Source organism: Zootoca vivipara, chromosome 14, assembly GCF_965207765.1.
Source record: "Zootoca vivipara chromosome 14, rZooViv2.hap1.1, whole genome shotgun sequence".
Lineage (NCBI taxonomy): Eukaryota > Metazoa > Chordata > Lepidosauria > Squamata > Lacertidae > Zootoca > Zootoca vivipara.
The window spans coordinates 13,146,609-13,165,065 of NC_142597.1; the positions used below are offsets into that span (position 1 = coordinate 13,146,609).

At 46.0% G+C, this 18,457-nt stretch overlaps 1 protein-coding gene across 3 annotated transcripts in view; it reads left to right on the forward strand.

Moving 5' to 3' along the window:
• The first annotated feature begins 646 nt into the window (after nucleotides 1–646).
• Nucleotides 647–18,457, forward strand: part of ESAM (endothelial cell adhesion molecule) — an 89,596-nt gene continuing 71,785 nt past the window's right edge. Inside the window, exon 1 of one of the 3 annotated variants that reach the window (XM_035139066.3) lies at nucleotides 647–804. In XM_035139066.3, the coding sequence (XP_034994957.2) occupies nucleotides 762–804 (43 nt within the window). In that variant the 5' untranslated portion in view covers nucleotides 647–761. Of the gene's footprint in view, nucleotides 1,036–18,457 lie in introns of all 3 variants that reach the window. The other 2 variants (XM_035139065.3, XM_088658023.1) reach the window with 2 other exon arrangements.

The window sequence follows — 18,457 nt, forward strand, 5'->3', positions numbered from 1 at the left end:
AAATATTTGAGGGGGCGCCCCCCCCCAAGTTAATTGCCATTCAAATTAGCGTGCGTGTGCCGCATCATGTGAATGATTATGCGGGGCGGAGTTTACCTGCCCCCGCCCCCAGTGTTTTATTCAAGTTGGCACCTCTGAGCCCTAGGTAGCAGGACCAGTGGTTCTTACGAAGATATCTGCGCAGCTCGCTGACTTCTTCGTGGGTCCGAATGAAAGGATCGGCTTAGCTTTTTTTTCCTTTGGGTTCTCTCCCCCCCCCTTTTCCCTTCTTGCCGGCGGCAGCGACAGCGTCAAGCGGGCAAACTGCCATCCTGCAGCATCACCAGTTGCAGCGATATCCCAAATCGGCCCCAGTTCTCTACCTGCTTGGCGGGTGCCTTGCAACGTAAACCCCCTTGCTTAGCCCCCGCCTCTGCGATCTGGAAGGGTTCAAAACAAGACGAAACAAGAAGCCGTCGCTGGTGATCACAGTCGGCTTCCTCCAAACAAGAGCTGCAACCCGGGATCCCTTCCTCGCCTCCGTCGTCTCTAACCGCCACCTGTGCGCTCCGCCCGCTTGGCACCTGACGGGGCTCCTCCTTTTCCAAAGGGCGCCGCCCCCTGCCCTCCCCCACCTGCCGGACACGCCTCCACTCGAGTGGCTCCTCCCCTCTCCGATTTCCCCGCCTCCCCCTCGCCCCAGCTCCCGGGCTCCGGCACCTGCTGCTGCTCTCGCTTTTCTCGTCGCCGCGCGTCGGGCGCCTCCTCGGGGAACGGGCGCGATGGAGCCTCTGCCGCTGGCGCTGGGATTGGCTGCGTTGCTGGGTGAGTGAGATGGTCCGGCGGGAGGGATCGGACGGAGGGCGAGGAGAGCGCGGCTCTCCACCCGGGGCAACGGGGCCCGAGCCTTCGCCCAGCCCGTCGGCCGGGGTCTCCCTTGGGCGCCTCAGGTGCTCCTTCGGAGGCGCTTTCCTTCCTCCGCCTGGACGCGTCCCGGCTTGCCCCGCGTCCCCATCTCCCTAGAGTTTCCGAAGTGGCTGCGATCCTTCCCTGCGAGTAAGCTCCGTCTAGCGCTGCTGGGGACGCACTTTTTTTGAGGGTGTTGATGGGGTGGATCGTGAATAGGATTGTGCTGCGCGATCTCCCGCGGCAAGGAGGTGGAGAGAGCGGGCGGCGCAGCTTTCGCTCGGCTGCATTGAAAGGCGAACTTGTGCTCTCTATCTAACCCCGGGGGTGGCAGGGGGCTGCTCCGCTTGCTTACTGCGAATTAGCTGCCCTCCCTTAAGAACCTGGCTAATCAGCGTGCAACTGGAGTAGGGTTTTTGGTCGGTTTAGTTTTTTCCTCTGCTATTGATGGAGGAAACAGGAGATCTTCTAAATCCTCGTTAGGGATTGTCAGCAGCAGGGCAAGAATCCGGTGGTGTGAGTTCACGGATTAACGCAGTAAAACCAGCTAGGCTGTAATCTTGGGTTTGGGTAGAGTTTGGATCGGAGAGAGGGCTCCCTTTAAGTGAGAATCTAGCAAGCTGACCCCTATGCGTGTTTACTTGGACATAAATCTCACCAGTGCTGGACTTGCACCCAGGCGCATGATTGTGACCTGAGGTCTGTGTCTGCAGACATAGATGTATATGCTGGCATGTGGGTAGGTGGTGCCAGAGTATGGTACTTTGGTGAAGCTAAATGGGTCTGGCTCTGGTCAGTGCCTGGATGGGAGACATGTATGATGCCCTATGGGCTGTGTGGTTGCAGTCAATTGTTGGGTGGTCCTGGCTAATTGTCATGTATGGGCAGTGAACGAATAGCTCTGTATGGTTCCAAAAACGCCTGTAAGTCCCACTTCTGCCATAGATCCACTGCCACTGGTAAGAGCCAGCGTGGTTTAGCGGTTGTGCTTAGACACTGGAGAGCAGGGCTTCCAAAACATGAAGCTCTCTGGGTGATTGTGGATCATGGCCACTCTCTCTGCCTAAACTGCCCCTGCACGGTTGTTGTGAGGATTACGGGGAGGGGGAGAGAAGATTTTGAGTTTTTGGAGAGAGGGTGGGTCAGCGACAAAATAAAATAAATAGGACATGTGTGTTTCAGTTCTGATTCCCTCCCCCACCCCCAAAGGAAAATCTTAGAAATGATCGTCACAGGATAGTGGTGAGAGAAGGCAGGAAAGATGGTTAAATGCTGTACATGGGTTGGAGAAAACTGTTGCTAGACTCCAGCTTTTGCTAGACTACAGCTCCCATCATCACTTGGCATGTCGACTGCTGAAAATTGGGAGTCTGACAACATCTGGAGAGAGCATCATATTAATCATCTAGAGGGTCACAGATGCCCTGTCTCTGCTCAGTGGGCGAGAGGTGCTTGATATCATTTGGATGTGAGCTGAGGTGCAAGTTAAACTCTCATCTAGAATGGAAGGTTTCTCTCCTTCCTCGGCCCTCCCTTTCCTTTGCTGCCTGGTTACAATAAGCCTCTGCAGCTAATCTCTCCAGCCAAGTTCTGCTCCCCTACCATTTTTCTTAATCCATCCCGAAGGAGAGGAACATTTGTTTACTTTAATCTCCTTACTGTATTTGCCAACCACCTTTTCCATAGTTCAAAGCAGCTCAGACACTCTGAAATGCATCCATCGCATTGTTGAATACTCTTTAATCAAACACATGGAGATGTGGAATTACGCTCAACAGGCCAACGCAAACCTTAGTTAACATAACCTGCTCTCTGGGAAAGGAGAGCCATGAGAAAACAGCCAATGCAAGTCAATGCGAGGAGTTAACAAATGTGTTGTAAACCACAATGCGCATTTGAATCTGGGGACAGCTTGTGCGCTCTAAGCAGATTGGTAGGACCTGTGTAGAATCTGTGATTATAAGTGACTTATTGACCTACTCTTAGGGAGAGGGGAGAAATTTGATTCAGTTTGCATTTAAAGGTGAATCTACCTAATTCACACTTTCTCTGGAACAGTCTGTCAGCTGTGACACAGCTACTGTTCGAAATTTGCACTACTTTGAATTTTGGATACGGAAATGCAAATACTAAAAGTGTGCATGGTAATGTCTATATTAGTGTTAAGTAACATGGAGAATGCATTAAATTAAAGGAAATGGCTTGCAAAAAATGTGTATTTCAGGCAAAATAGCATATAAAATGTGTATTTAGGAGAAATTTGCACCAAAATGCTGCTGAATTTTCACGAAAACCAGTCAATCCATGTTTATTGCGGTCAAAAACAAAGCAATGATGTAGAAATGTGGAGTTAAATACAAGGTTGAGGGGAAAAGCATGAGGAACTGGAACTGGCAGGTCCACATATCCTGCACCTCCCCCCCTTCCCCAGTTCCTTAGCAGTTCCTTACCCATGCATCAGACTGTCTATTAATCATTTATGGATCCATCCTGAATGATACATTGGGGACAATTTAGGACAATGGTCTTCAGGTTGTGAGATGTGCCTTCAGCTTGGGAATCCTCCCAACATCATAGGCATCTTTCATTTGCTTGAGAGGAGAAGAGGAGGGCCAAACAGAGGAACAAGATGGGTGTATATGGATAAAATGCTCCTCAACGAAACGAGGGTCAAAAGACCACCCAGCTTGGGATTTAAGGTGGAGAAGCATCACTTTATCACCACTTGTTGCTTCCACACAGTCTGCACGTTTCCCTCATAATCCTGTTCTAGTAGCAGACTGAGTGTGATATTCTAATACCACTGATAGTGTGCAGTTGTAGGTTTTTTTTTTACTTGCTGTGCAGGTTTTTGTTATTTCATGGAACATCTTGGGGTAGCTGTTGGATGGTGTTGAGGTGGTAACTAGTGGTAACATTTGTCTGATGATGGGGGGGGGGAAATTGAGCACAGGAAACCAACTTTGATGCCCAATTGGTTTAAGTGAGAGCATTTGACTCATGGTGGTCACCAGAACGAGAAATGAAAACTATTGTCAGCGTGTCAGATTTTTCCTGGATAGTGACTCTGGGAGGGTAAATTTAGCTTCGTTAATGTTCTCTTATATGAAGACTGCAGCCACAGGATTGTATCCAATAGAAATTAGTGAACTTAAGTTAGTCAAGCCCGTTAACTTCAATGGGTCGACTCTGAGTACAACTAGCATTGGATACAATCCACAGATTTTTATTTGTTAGTACTGAAAAGACAAGTACGTATACAAAGCTGTCCTTTTTTCCCTGACTGTCTGTCTCTGGTGCTAGCATATTTGAGTTTAGAACCCTACGCCAGTTCTAACACATGCAGAGAGGTGGAATCACGATCACTTCAGACAGCTGTTTTTACGCTATATACACATTGACACTCAGTGTTCCCACAGTGATCTGTTCACATAGACTCTCAATGCTTGAAGATACTGACTGTATGCTTTATATCGGTAGCCATCGATGGCCTTTCCTGCCACGAATTTGCCCAGTCCTCCTTTAAAGCCACCCAAATTGGAGGCCATTGCAGCCTCCCTGGGGGAGAAAGTCCCATAGTTTAACTTTGCACTGCATGAAGAAGATCTAAGCCTTGCATTGTCTTGGCACAGCTGGCTAGTTTCTATACATGATGCGCCACTCTCTATCCTTCATCAAGAAAAGCAGAAGATGTTAATCAAACTTCAAGGGTACATTCCAGCCAAAGGAAAACAGTCGTGGAGGGTACAAACTGGGCCGGTGTGGGGTGTGGCCTGGAGGGAGCCCCAAGGGTCCAAAAGAGAGGCTTGGAGGGTTGCTTTTTGCATCCCATGTGATTTGAGCCTATGCATCTAGATCACTGTGTAAACGTGGGTGTCAAACATTTGCCAGGAATTGAAGGTGCAGACAACACGGTCACTCACTTTGCCCTCTACACAGATAACAGATTAGGATGTCTTGAACTTTTGGGTCCCAGAGTCAGAAGAGGGCACACAGTGTTATCACTGTTGGCTTTCTGTTGTTCTTATCCTCTGCCCTTTTCTGAACTACTGTCTTGTTTGTTTGTCTTGGTAGAACTTGGACCGGCAACTTCTCCTTCTTAGGGCAGCTGATAATCTGTATAATGTTGTGTAAATGTCGGGGGCCTCTAGCAAACATTTCTGCAAATAATTTCTGCAAAAGGCCGTGAGAGTACTAATCCATGGCAATATATTCCAGGGTCTAGTTCATGACCACAATTCCACCAGACACGAACAGCCAGGAAAGAGGGGCACAAAATCACACAGGCTTAAAAGAGAGCTGAGCGGACTGTATTCTGGGCACGTACATACACACATGATCTGTACCAGGGAAACTAAAAACTTTGCCATCAAAATAAATTGGGGGGAGATGAAAATTTCTCAGTGTGTTATTGATCCATTGTTGTTATTGTTTTACATTTTCTGTAAATTTTTACTCAGAGCAGTTTATTGGCTTTGCAGAGTTGGGCTACTGTAAGAATAGCATTGAAAATAGTGTGGCGAGCCCCCTTAAGTCATCCCAAAACTGCACATCCCTCTCCCTAGACCATGCCCCCTCACCAACCATACTTTGCTCCCTCCTTGAGAGTTTTTGCCTGGCTGGAATGTGTGCTTGAGTTCTGGCAATGCCTGGAATATGGGGAATATGGGTAAAAAAAAGGTAAAGGACCCCTGGACGGTGAAGTCCAGTCAAAGGCGACTATGGGGTTGCGGCGCTTATCTCGCTTTTAGGCCGAGGGAGCTGGCGTTTGTCCACAGACAGCTTTCCAGGTCATGTGGCCAGCATGACTAAACCGCTTCTGGCACAACGGAACACCGTGACAGAAACCAGAGCGCACAGAAACGCTTTTACCTTCCTGCCACAGTGGTACCTATTTAACTACTTGCACTGGTGTGCTTTTTGAACTGCTAGGTTGGCAGGAGCTGGGACTGAGCAACGGGAGCTCACCCCGTCGCGGGGATTCGAACTGGCAACCTTCTGATTGGCAAGCCCAAGAGGCTCAGTGCTGTTGCTGTTAATAATAGTATTTATTGGTTGCTTTAAAAAAGGGAAAGAAATGGAACTTGAAATGACCATTAAAAACAAGGATAAAACAACTTAAAATACAAAAGCAGCCAGATCCTAAGAATGCCTTACCATCTTAAGACCTGCTCTGGGATGATTTTGCGGGTGGATGAGAATAGACTGAAAAACCAGGCACTTCACTGTAGAAATTAAGCCCAGCCTCTAATGTGTGTGTGGTGTACTGTGTGTGTGTGTGTGCCCCTATTTAAAGACGTTGACTTCCTAAGTCATCTCCGCTGGGATCTTTGCCCTTGCATGTTTCCTTTAAGTCTTATTATGCTTTCCTCCCCTCCCCCCACCCAGCCCTACGTGACATAGGACATTTGAAGCACGGGTTCTGCAAGTTTGTGGAACTGCCTCTACGTAAAGGAAGTGGCATTTGCCTGATAGCTTTAAAAGGAGATGGAAACGATGACTCTAAAACACAACATTGGGAACATTTTTTTTTTATTAAAAAATTGCATTCTCCCCAGGGAATGAGTTGGGTGGACCATGGCTTTTATTTCTAGCTCTGTTTTCCAGGATCCTGTTGTAACATTCTGAGCTGCACAGCAATGCTGAGGAAAATTACGTACTGACAAGGCTTAAATAGAGGAATCCTATTAATTATGCACAATAAAAAGGACACCCAGAGAGACCCAAGCTCTGTACCTGATAGTGTAACTAACTCCAATATGGGTTCTGTTGCTTTGGGGAGACTTGTGTACACACCTAGCATTGTAAAGTTAAAGGGTCCATAGCGGGCAGTTTGCAAAATGAACATCACCTTGGTAGGGTTGCCAGACTCAATAGAGGACAGGACTTCTGTGCCTTTAATTGCCCTGCTCTCTTTTGAGTCTGGAAACCTAAAAGAGAAACCAGCAGACCCTTTGTTTAATTTCCAAGCAAAGGGGCTGCTGGTTTCTCTTTAAGGCAGGCATCCCCAAACTGCGGCCCTCCAGATGTTTTGGCCTACAACTTCCATGATCCCTAGCTAACAGGACCAGTGGTCAGGGAAGATGGGAACTGTAGTCCAAAACATCTGGAGGGCCGAAGTTTGGGGATGCCTGCTTTAAGGTTTCCAGACTCAAAAGAGAGCAGGGCAATTAAAGGCACAGAAGTCCTGTCCTCTATTGAGTCTGGCAACCCTACACCTTGGCCAAGTTTGTAGAGGAAGCAGTAATTCCAATGCTCCTTTCCATGTCTTGCAGACAGTTCCCATAGCTACAGACATCACTTATGCGAATTGGCCCCACTGAACTTGGTAGGACTTACCTGTCCGTCCCCTCTGGGCTGTGTAAGCCCAGTAGCTTCTGGGTAATGAACAAACATACACCTGCAGGCAACTGCTTCCACTTGCAGTGTGCAGTTGGTAGCTGGAAGTGAGGTATTTTAGCCCTACCTGATGCTAAGCTACCAAATTATATGCTACTAGGACCTGGGAAATAGCAAGGCTGCTGCCAGGGGGTGAGTACCTGTGGCCCTCCAGATTTTGTTTGTCTCCCACCAGCCAGCATGGCCAACGGTCAGGGATGATGGAAGTTGTAGCTAGCAACCTCGGGAGGGCCACTGGTTCCTCTAGTTAATTGCAGGATTCTTTGGAAATTGGAAATTTTCACCCAAACAACTTAACTGCCACAAGTTTAAAAAGTTTCTCATCCCGTAGAAGCAGCCTCCTAGTCCTACAGGATTCTGGTCTTTCAGCTGTTTCTCCCAAATCGTCTGTCTTGAATCTCCCAGTGGGTCCTTAAGAAACACCACTAAACTTATCACTCTCGTTTTCGCCTAGGGTGGAAACAGCTATCTTAAAATACCCTGCAGTTCTTGCTGACATTGCCATTGATGGATTTCATTTAAATGCCTGAATTCTGTAGCGCCTCTCAGATCTTTCATCTTGGTTTGCTTTGGAATCTGTTGTCATCGATGGCTGCTGGCCACAATGGCTATGTTCTACCTCCATGAGAGGCATCGTGCATTTGAATACCAGTTTCTGGGAATCGCAAGTGGGCAGAGTGCTGTTGTGTTCATGTCCAGCTGAACTAGGTGGCCATTGGCCTGATCCAGCAGGCTGGTTTGCCTTATGCTCTTCAGTGCTCATAACATGCCCATAGTTGGTTGATTTGATAAGCTTTTAGTTTCCCCTTTGTCGAATAAACTTTGGCCAGCCTGATCTGTGGGAAAATTCCCAAGGTTGCTCACACACAAATCTTCACCGGAAGGAAACGAGGTCATAATCTTAGCCATCTGTAAAAAAAGGGAGCAAAAAGGAGGTTTGCTATTGGGCTACTAGCAAGTGATTTGAAGGGAGGGACTAGACATCTGTGGCAGAGAGTTTCATTTGCATGCAGAAGGGCTTGGGTTCAATCTCTGGCATTTTCCAGTTATCTGGATTAGGTAGTATAGAGATGAGGAAACTTTGGCCCTCCAAATGTAGTCCCTTCAGCCCCTGTCTGCACTGCCAGTCATAAGGCATGATGGGAGTTGTAGGCCAAGAATATCTGGAGGGATGTAGGTTCTTCATCTCTGAGGTAGCAAGTTAGAGGCAAAGCTGCTCTGCCTGCATAGGGAATACTGAGCCAGATGGACAAATAGTCTATTTTGGTATAATGTTCCTTTCTAGACAAAAGTGCCTCTCCAGTTAGTTTATGTATGTGAAATTGGGAGATGGGGGAGCATCTTGTCTTTTCTTCAAAATGTCTTGCACTCACCTGTGGCAGTTACCTCAACCTGCACAGAACCCCCAGACATTTCACGGTCTGTTGGTACCTGCACCAACCACGTTTTAATTCCGCTGCCACCAACCAGTATATGTCTGGTAATCTCTCCACTCACTCCAGTCAGGGATAACGTTGGAACAAACTTTGTTTATTTAAGATTTAGTACATAAGCATGTGGTTTCCAAAAGATTAGTTCTTATTTTCTTTCATAACAGTTCCTATACCGGCCTATACCTATAGCTTATAATCAATAACAGTTCCAAACTCTCTCTCCCTTCTGGTTACCTCACTACCTCTGCCTCACCCTCAGACTCTCTCAACTGCCCCCTCTCAGTACTCTCAGCCACACCTCCTCAAACCTCCCACAACCAGCCCCAACAACAACCCCCTTCTCCTCCCAGGGGTGGGTTTATATAGTCGTCCTAACCCCGCCCCCTAGGGTTCTAACTGGCTAATCCCTTTAACTCCTTCTATGCTGTCCCTAAATTTGGGTGATCGTCACATCACCTTGACGATTTGTCTTGGAGCCCACCTAGGACCTTGGCTATCAGTCCAGGCACCTGCTGCTCTTCAAGGGATTTCAGCTGAGTTAAAAAAAAACCCCAACCCTTTCAAACCTCTAAGTGTTTTCTGATCTAAATTACCTCTGAAAGACAACTCACTATTGCTACAGTGGTACCTTGGTTTATGAACACAATTGGTTCCAGAAGTCTGTTCATAAACTGAAGCGTTCATAAACTGAAGTGAACTTTCCCATTGAAAGTAATGGAAAGTGGATTAATCCGTTCCAGATGGGTCAGCGGCATTCGTAAACCGAAAATTCGTAACCTGAGGTGTTCATAAACCGAGGTTCCACTGTAATTAAATTGGTCCCCCCATGAAACAAAATCAGAATGGTAAGAGTTAAAAAGCAGTCAGCTAGCTGCTAAGTATTACAGAATAGCCAATTCTCCCCCCCCCCCCGAATTTTTATTCTCTTGAGTCTTAAAGTTCCTCCTGCCCTGGGGTCGTGAGAAATGCAACGAGGGACTTTCTCAACAAGCGTTGTGCTTAAGGCCAACTCATATCTGTTAATTTTATAAATAGTTCCTGCTCGCAAACAAACTTTTTCCTCCCCCTTGCAACTTTGAATTGGGAATGAGATACTCCCATTCTTACTAGGAAAATGTCTAATTGCGAGCAGAATTGCACCATACAATTAGAGCACATGGCATCTGCCAAAGCATTCTGGGAACTGTAGTTTAAGAGTGCCGGGAACTGTAGCTCTGGGAGGAGTAAACTGCAGGACCCAGGATTCTTTGAGGGAAGTCATATGCTTTAAATATGCGGTATGGGTAGTTATCAGCTCCAGAGAAACAAAGAACTGCAACCTTTAGTCCTCTATTTTGGAGGGTTATTACCCCTCCCTCTGCCTACTTGCCAGCTGGGCACCTTCACAAACCAGCAAGGGTCCATCAAACTAATACTGAGACAGAGGGGAGAGTGCTGGTCTCTTGGTTTAATTTCTGTCTCCATTTCACATCGCGTAATCATCTTAATCTTATAGAGCCAGGTCATCAAATGAAATCCGCCTTCATCCTTTAATTCCCAAATGTTTAATAGCTTATAGGGGAGGAATCTCTGATTGGAGGACTATGGTTGGGAATTATGGATGGGTCTCTGAAATGCCCAAAAATCTCCCTCCCCTCTGATTTGCGGTTCAGGTTTTCACTTGGCTCTTTTGAAAGCATATTTTGGATTTATTTATTTTTTAAGAGACCCAGCCCTCAGGAACAACGATTTTTAAAGTCTGGAATAGTGTGGCTCCCTTCTAATGGGGCATTTCTCATCTTTCCCACCTTCCCTCCAGTTACCTTTTGTTCTCTTTTCTCATCATTCAGGATTCGTTTTGCAAAAGTAGAGGGGTGGTGATGAATAGGTTTCTTCCCATTCACCTATACAGCAGAGTCTGGGCTCCTCCACACAACCCTGTTTATTGAGTGTCCATCTTGATTTGCTTGCACAAAGCTTACATGGAGGTTAGATTGTGTCTTTATTGAGTGTTTGTTCTGATTTGTTTGTGGGGAGGCTATACGACAAACATTCACCCCCAGCTTACTCATGCAGTGGTTTTTCACCTCATGATTTTCTATACATTTCCCTGTCACTTTCCAAACAGCAAAAAGCCCATTTTTGAAATGTGGATTTCCTTTGCTGCAGCTTTAATCCACTTTAATTGCGCAAACCTAAATTTCCCAGTGATGCGCTTGAATCATTCCCACAAAGTAGTGTCATCCTGGTGACACCTTGAGAAAATAAGATCTTTTAAAGTCTGTCTTATATTGCACTCCACCTCCCCTGTTTTCCTGTTCACTTACTTATCCCCACCTAAGCTGGGGTGCATTCTACTGACATAGATCAAAACGATGCAAGGAAATCGGATCCTGCCCAATGTTGCAATGGATCAATGTTAAGTTTTTTGTTTTTAAATTTTATTTTAGTGTTCTTTTTTTATTTTGAATTACATGGTGGGTAGCACACCATAATCTTTTCAGTGCTTAGGCTCTCCAAAGGTCTTCATCTGACCCTGGCTGCAGCATCTGCCTTGTGTGTAGAAGGTCTCAGCTTCAATCCCCAGCACCTCTAGATAGAGCTGGAAATGTGGCCACTCTGAAACTCAGGAGAACGCCTATCACTGAGTGCAGAGGATGCTGATCTAGATAATGGACCAGGGTCCTCACTCAATAGAAGACTGTTTCGTATGTTCCTGGATCAACCTTCTGGGAAGTGCATTCCACACCCGTCTCCTGTGTGCTCCTTTTACTGTCCTGGACCCCCAATTTCATCATCATCATCATCAATACCATCATTTATTATTTATACCCCGCCCGTCTGGGCAGCTCCCAACACAATATTAAAAACATGATAAAACATCAAACATTAAAAACTTCCCAAAACAGGGCTGCCTTCAGATGTCTTCTAAAAGTCAGATAGTTGTTTATTCCCTTGACATCTGGTGGGAAGGCGTTCCACAGGGCAGGTGCCACTACCAAGAAGGCCCTCTGCCTGGTTCCCTGTAACCTGACTTCTCGCAATGAGGGAACCGCCAGAAGGCCCTCAAAGCTAGATCTCAGTGTCCGAGCAGAACGATGGGGATGGAGACTCTCCTTCGGGTACACTGGGCTTGATTGATAAGCGAATCAGGGTTGATTTGTGATTGACGGCACCCTTGCAACTGCTTCTGTATCAGATTAATCCTCAGCTGGGATTGACATGCATGAGACAATACTTGGAGGAAGCTCAAGGAAATGAAAGCACAAGCGCTGTAACTTGCTAGCAAGGAGTTTCCTTGCCTGTGGGAAGGCCACCTGCGGTAGCCGTAGGGCTTTTGCTGCTGAGTCGGCATTTACAGACTTTCCTTCATCTTCTTTTTCTTTCTTTCTTTTTGCTGATGATGTACTTTGCCAAAACTGATGTCTCCCCTTTAGAAGTGCCCTTGTATCCTCCTTGGTTCTGAAAGGAGAACAGGAGATCTCAAAGGTTTTTACCTGGGTGGGGAGTGGGTGCTCTCGGTAGATGCCTCTTTCTGAGCCTCTCTAACTTGGCACCAGCAATCTGATTGGCAGATGAGCACAAAAATCTGTATTCATTTTATGAGGGTTTTTCTTTTAACAGTGCTTTCCTAACAATACAATATTCCCAATGACTTGTGCACTGCAGCCAAAGCTCAAGACGGCCAAATTGCAATCCCAAAACAGTTTAATAACAAGGCAGTATCAAATAAAATCAGATCCAATAAGTAGGGAAAGGGGGGAGAGAGCTAATGACCCAGCTTCAGAAGGCAGAACAAGGAAGGAAGGAAGGAAGGAAGGAAGGAAGGAAGGAAGGAAGGAGAGTTGTAACAGACTCTAGAAGCAGTAGTACTTTGGCAATATTAGACTCTGGACTTAATGTTCTTATGGGCACCCACACCCACTTAAGAAGGTAATGATAAATATATACATAAATAAATAATAATTTTTTATTATTTATACCCTGCCCATCTGACTGGGTTTCCCCAGCTACTCTGGACGCCTTCCAGAAAAATATAAAAGTATAGCAAAACACCAAACGATAAAAACCATAAATACATTAAATGCAGGGCTGCCTTCAGATGTCTTCTAAAAGTTGTGTAGTTCTTTATCTCCTTGACATCTGATGGGAGGGCGCCACTACCAAGAAGGCCCTCTGCCTGGTTCCCTGTAACTTCACTTTGTGATCTGCATTTTTAAAAATCCACAAAAAAATGGCATTGTGGATTTTCTTCAAAATACAGTATGCATTCTGCTACTTTTTTTTTTTTTGAGCTGAGAACACCATCGCAAAATTGGGAGAAGAACAAATTCTGAGGGCTAACTGTCTTCTGACCTGCCACCCCCACCCCACCCCCCGCACTGTGGAACATCCACAATGACACCATTTATTTTATTAGATTTGGCAGTTGCTGTATCTTGCCCAGGGCAACTCAAAGCAACTTGCAACCAAACAGATTGATAGATAATAAGCACCACCTGGATACATTGAAACCAAGAGGAAAGAGAAATACATTTAAAAACATCCCACCCACTTCTAAAAAGGCCACAGGTAGTTAAATGCCAAAGGATGACTACAGAGGAATCTTTTTGCCTGGAGCCTAAAGATATCTAAGGATGGTGCCAGGCGAGCTTCCCTGAAGAGAGCATTTCATAAACGGGGAGCCACTGCAAGAAAACAACCATATAGTTTGGTCTTTAATTTTAAAAAGAAACCAAACTTGTGAACCTCTGCCTTAAGTGACAGCAGAAGAAAAAGGGGGAAGTCTTTAAAAAAAATCAGCCTGGGTTTTAGAATTAGCAGGGCAGTGGGGAGCCAGCATGGTCTATCTTGAGCGGCTTAGGAGGTAGCCCTGATAAAGCAGTCAGTTGGCTGTTCCAAAAGGCTCTTTCCCTGTCTGCTTCCTTCTCATGGAGGATCAAGCACCCATCTGGGCTTGACCTAAGTCACTTGAAACGACACAGTGTAGAGATCAGGGTGGTCAACCGGGGCTAATGCAAGGCTAATGTGTTCTTACCGTGTCGGGGGCAAGAAGCGGCGCCGGGACAGCAACCTGTTTCCGGAGAGCAGCTGGTCTGTATCACAGGAACCTACAGAAAGAAAGATGGAAATAAGAGCTAATAAGAGCTAATTGCTATGGGGCCATGATCCCGCCATGCATTCCTTGTTATTGTGCTGAGCATTATGCAAAGACTCTGAGTGTGGAAGTGGGTGTTTTCTTGGGGGGGGGTATGTTTAAACATAAGTTTGTTTGTTTGTTTTTATAAAAAAAACACCTCTGAGATAACAATGCACATGTTATGTTTGGCTTTGGAGATGTACTTTGTCTGCTCAGCAGATCCTGTCCTCAGTGCTTATCTTGGCTACATTATATACAGTTTATCCCATGTACCTGTTTTTCCTTCAAATAGGTGAGCCATATTGAGTGTCAAATAATAATAATAATAATAATAACAATAATTTGTTATTTATACCAAATAAATAACAGGGGACCCAGGTGGCGCTGTGGGTTAAACCACAGAGTCTAGGGCTTGCTGATTAGAAGGTTGGCGGTTCGAATCCCTGCAACGGGGTAAGCTCCCGTTGCTTGGCCCCAGCTCCTGCCCACCTAGCAGTTTGAAAGCACATCAAAGTGCAAGTAGATAAATATGGACCGCTCCGGCGGGAAGGTAAACGCCGTTTCCGTGTGCTGCTCTGGTTCTCCAGAAGCAGCTTTGTCATGCTGGCCACATGACCTGGAAGCTGTCTGAGGACAAACGCCGGCTCTCTCGGCCTATAGAGCGAGATGAGCGCCGCAACCCCAGAGTCGGACACGACTGGACCTGATGGTCAGGGGCCCCTTTACCCTTTACCTTTACCCTGCCCATCTGGCTGGGCCTCCCCAGCCACTCTGGGCAGCTCCCAACAGAATATTAAAAACACAATTAGACATCAAACATTAAAAACTTCCCCAAACAGGGCTGCCTTCAGATGTCTTCTAAAAGTCAGATAGTTGTTTATTTCCCTGACATCTGATGGGAGGCATTCTACAGGGCGGGCGCCACTACTGAGAAGGCCCCCTGCCTGGTTTCCGGTAACCTCACTTCTCACAGGGAGGGAACCGCCTGAAGGCCCTCGGAGCTGGACCTCGGTGTCCGAGCTGAATGATGGGTGTGGAGTCACTCCTTGGGCTGAGGCCGTTTAGGGCTTGAAAAGTCAGCACCGTGTTGGGTGTCAAAGGCAGGCAGCTAACAATTGTGATCCTGAACTCAGAGAGGCTCGCCTTGTTTTAAATGAAATAACCCTCTGCACATAGAGACACAGAGGAAAAGGGAAAACCGGTGCAGATGTGGCCTAGCTGATAAGACCCTTCTGTCTGAGCCAGGTGCTTAAAGCTCACACATCTGGAAAAGGCTGCACTTTTTTCCAGGACGACAAATACTCTGGCTCCCGGCCAGCAGTTTTCTCAGGACTTGTAGGGAGGGAGGAATTTCTCTTTCAGCCTATGCATCAGGCTTTTATGTATTACAGTTTAATTGGTGGACACCCCTGAAACACCCTTATTCTCATACCATTCATTTCTGCTTGTCTCTCCCCTGCCCTGCCCTTACAATTTGCTGAAACCACTCATCAATCTGCAGCATTTACTCTGCAACAGCCTGTCTTGCGCTGTCTTTAAAAGCCAAGGTGAGTGTTCTTTAGGTTTAAAGATATGCTAGAAAAACATAACTATCCTACTATCTGTTATCAGATAATGCTCTTTGAACCCCTGAAGAGTTATCATACAGGAGAAGTCAAAGACTCATTCTCTGCTGCCCAGACTACAATTCAGCAGTGGCTGGTGCCCCTTGAGCCTGGCAAGGCAGAAGGGGCAGGGAAACCCAATAGTAGGCAGAGCTAAAGCCAAAGACCAGGCAGAGCCAATGGATTCTAGTTTTCTCACCATCCTCTTCCCAGTTGAGTTCTACAAGGGCAACCCTGAGAGTAAGGAGGAGGAAGCTGATAAACAGAGGCATTCCCTGGGCAAGTTGTAAGTAGGCAGAGGGGCTTTCTTGTAGGTAGACTGAGATGGATGGGGCAATGCCCTATTGGCCCTTATGGACCAGCCTCCACTCACCTAAATAAGTTACGGGGTGATAGGTTTCAGCTGACAATCAGGTTGCAGCAGTTGGGGCTTAGAGAGGTGGTGGAGTCTCCTGCAGTGGAGGTCTTCAAACAGGCTGGGCAGCCCTCTGTTGGGGAGGCTGTAGCTCCAGATTGTCTGCATTGAGTAGGAGGTCGAAGTACAAGTCCTGCAAGGTCCCCTCTGACTCTGTGCTTTGTTGATCAGCAGTTCAAAACGGAGGCACACCAGCACATGAAAAGGCAGTCTGTTTAATACAGGGCACCTTTAATATCCTTGCATGTGTTCTTTTCTCCAGGGAACTCAGGGTGGCATTCCTCTTTTTCTCACCCTACCCACTTTATCCTCCAAACGACCCTGCGAAGTAGATCTGGCTGAAGTGTAATGACTTTCTGTGAGGATCCTGGCTGAGCAGCAATGTAATGGCAAATTCAGAAATGCAGGGCTCCTTCACGATAGTTAGGTGGGTCTCTTCCAAGATTAGGCGACCCACTAAGATTATACAACAACCATAAAACAGTAATAATAATTAGGGGTACATGGCAGCAATCGAGGCAAATCTGCATGTGTTGCCTTTCAGCTAGATCTACTATTTTCTGGGCACATATGTGGGAAATATATCTTCTTTGTGAGTGACTTAAGTTGTGTTTACTGTGAAGTTCTCTTGTACATAACAGAACTTACACACCATTCTCCTGAAACGGAAGCACCCTGTGCTTTCAGTGTTCGTAAATGCTCAGCTTTGGCGCATACAGGGGCTTAAAAACCTCCCTTTTCATGTTGATTGTGGAGCTCCATGGTGCTGGAAAGAGGGACTCGGCAGGGGCCCCGCTGCAGAAATTTCAAAAAGCTGAAAGGTAAAGGACCCCTGGACAGTTAGGTCCACTCAAAGGCAACTATGGGGTTGCGGTGCTCGTCTCGCTTTCAGGTCAAGGGTTTTGCAGAGTTGGGAAAGGTTCAAAATGGCTGTTCATCATGATGGCCACATAGAATCTCTAGGTTCAGTGTTTATTTATTTCATAACTAGGATGCTGAACTAGGTGGGCCATTGGTCTGATCTAGCAGACTCTTCTTTGGGCTTAAGTTAGAAGTATACAAAGCAATGCTCAATTGTCATCTTTCTGTATAAAATGTGAGTCCTTGTAGATCTGTGTAAGGTAAAGGTAAAGAACCTCTGGACGGTTAAGTCCAGTCAAAGGCGACTGTGGGTTGTGGTGCTCATCTTGCTTTTATGGCCAAGGGAGCCAGCATTTGTCCACAGATGGCTTTCCGGGTCATGTGGCCAGCATGACTAAACCGCTTCTGGCGCAACAAAACACCATGATGGAAACCAGAGTGCATGGAAACACCGTTTACCTTCCCGCTGCAGCGGTACCTATTTATCTACTCTCATGGTGTGCTTTCGAACTGAAAAAAAGTTTCAAGGCGATAGTTCGGAGGTGGAGCACATGCTTCCATACAGATGGTCCCAGGTTTTGTTAAGCTCCTCCCAGGCAGTGCTGAGAGAACCTATTTTCTGAAAAGCTGGAGAGCAGCTGCCAGACAACGTATGGGGCAGAGATGAGCATGATGATGTTGGATTGCTGGCTGGGGATGAAAGGAGTTGGTGGAACAGGACAACACCAGGAGCATCAAAGTTACGCATCCCTGGTGCAGACCATGCAGATCTAGGTGGATCGATGCTCAGAGTCAGGGTAAAGCATCCCCCTATGTTCATATATGATTTACTAGGGACAGCCGGGGTGCATGTGGTACTTCTTTCTTTCTTTCTTTCTTTCTTTCTTTCTTTCTTTCTTTCTTTTGCATTTAATCTAATCTTTATCGATTTTTAAAATTATATATAACAATTATCATTCTCCATCAAAAATATACATAAGACGCAAGGAATACTTAAATGTTGAAAATGAAATACAATTATGTAATAAAGTATTAGGGAGTCCTCTACAATTCCATATTAACTGCATATTTGAATAACATCTAGTTCATATTTATCCCATATGTCCATAAGCTAAATCACCTTGCAGGCGTCATTCAGGGTCTGCCAAAGATTTCAGATGTTTACTATGATCTTTTAGGTATTGTCTGTATTCATCCTATTCTGTGTTAAATTTTTGGTCATCGTGATTCCTAACTTTCCCCATTAGTCTAGCCATTTCCACGTACTCGAATAATTTTATCTGCCATTCCATTTTTGTCGGTACTGTATATTGTCTCCTTTCTAGCATTGGGCTGATAACATTCTCGCGGCCGTGGTTGCATACATAAATAATGTCCTCAAGTCTTTTGGTATATCTACTCCGCATGTGGTACTTCTAAATTGATTCATAAACCATAGTCAGAAGGAAAGCTGTTTGTAATCATTATCCCGCCCCCAGTTACTGTGGGAATGTTCAGGGAGGCAGGAGAGGATATATTGTTTAATGATATCCTTCCTAACTTGCGCTAGCAAGTTCTGTATCTTAGCAGAGTTTTAACATTCCCCTTTAAACGCACAGCGGTTTGCTTGTTGCAGGCTCGTCTGAGCATCTCTATATAAGATTCCTGGTAAGATCCCCCCTTGTCCCTCTTAAAAAGAATAGACACGACAATCTTATTGAAGTCTATATCAAAGTAATTTACTCACATTCATTCAGTTCAC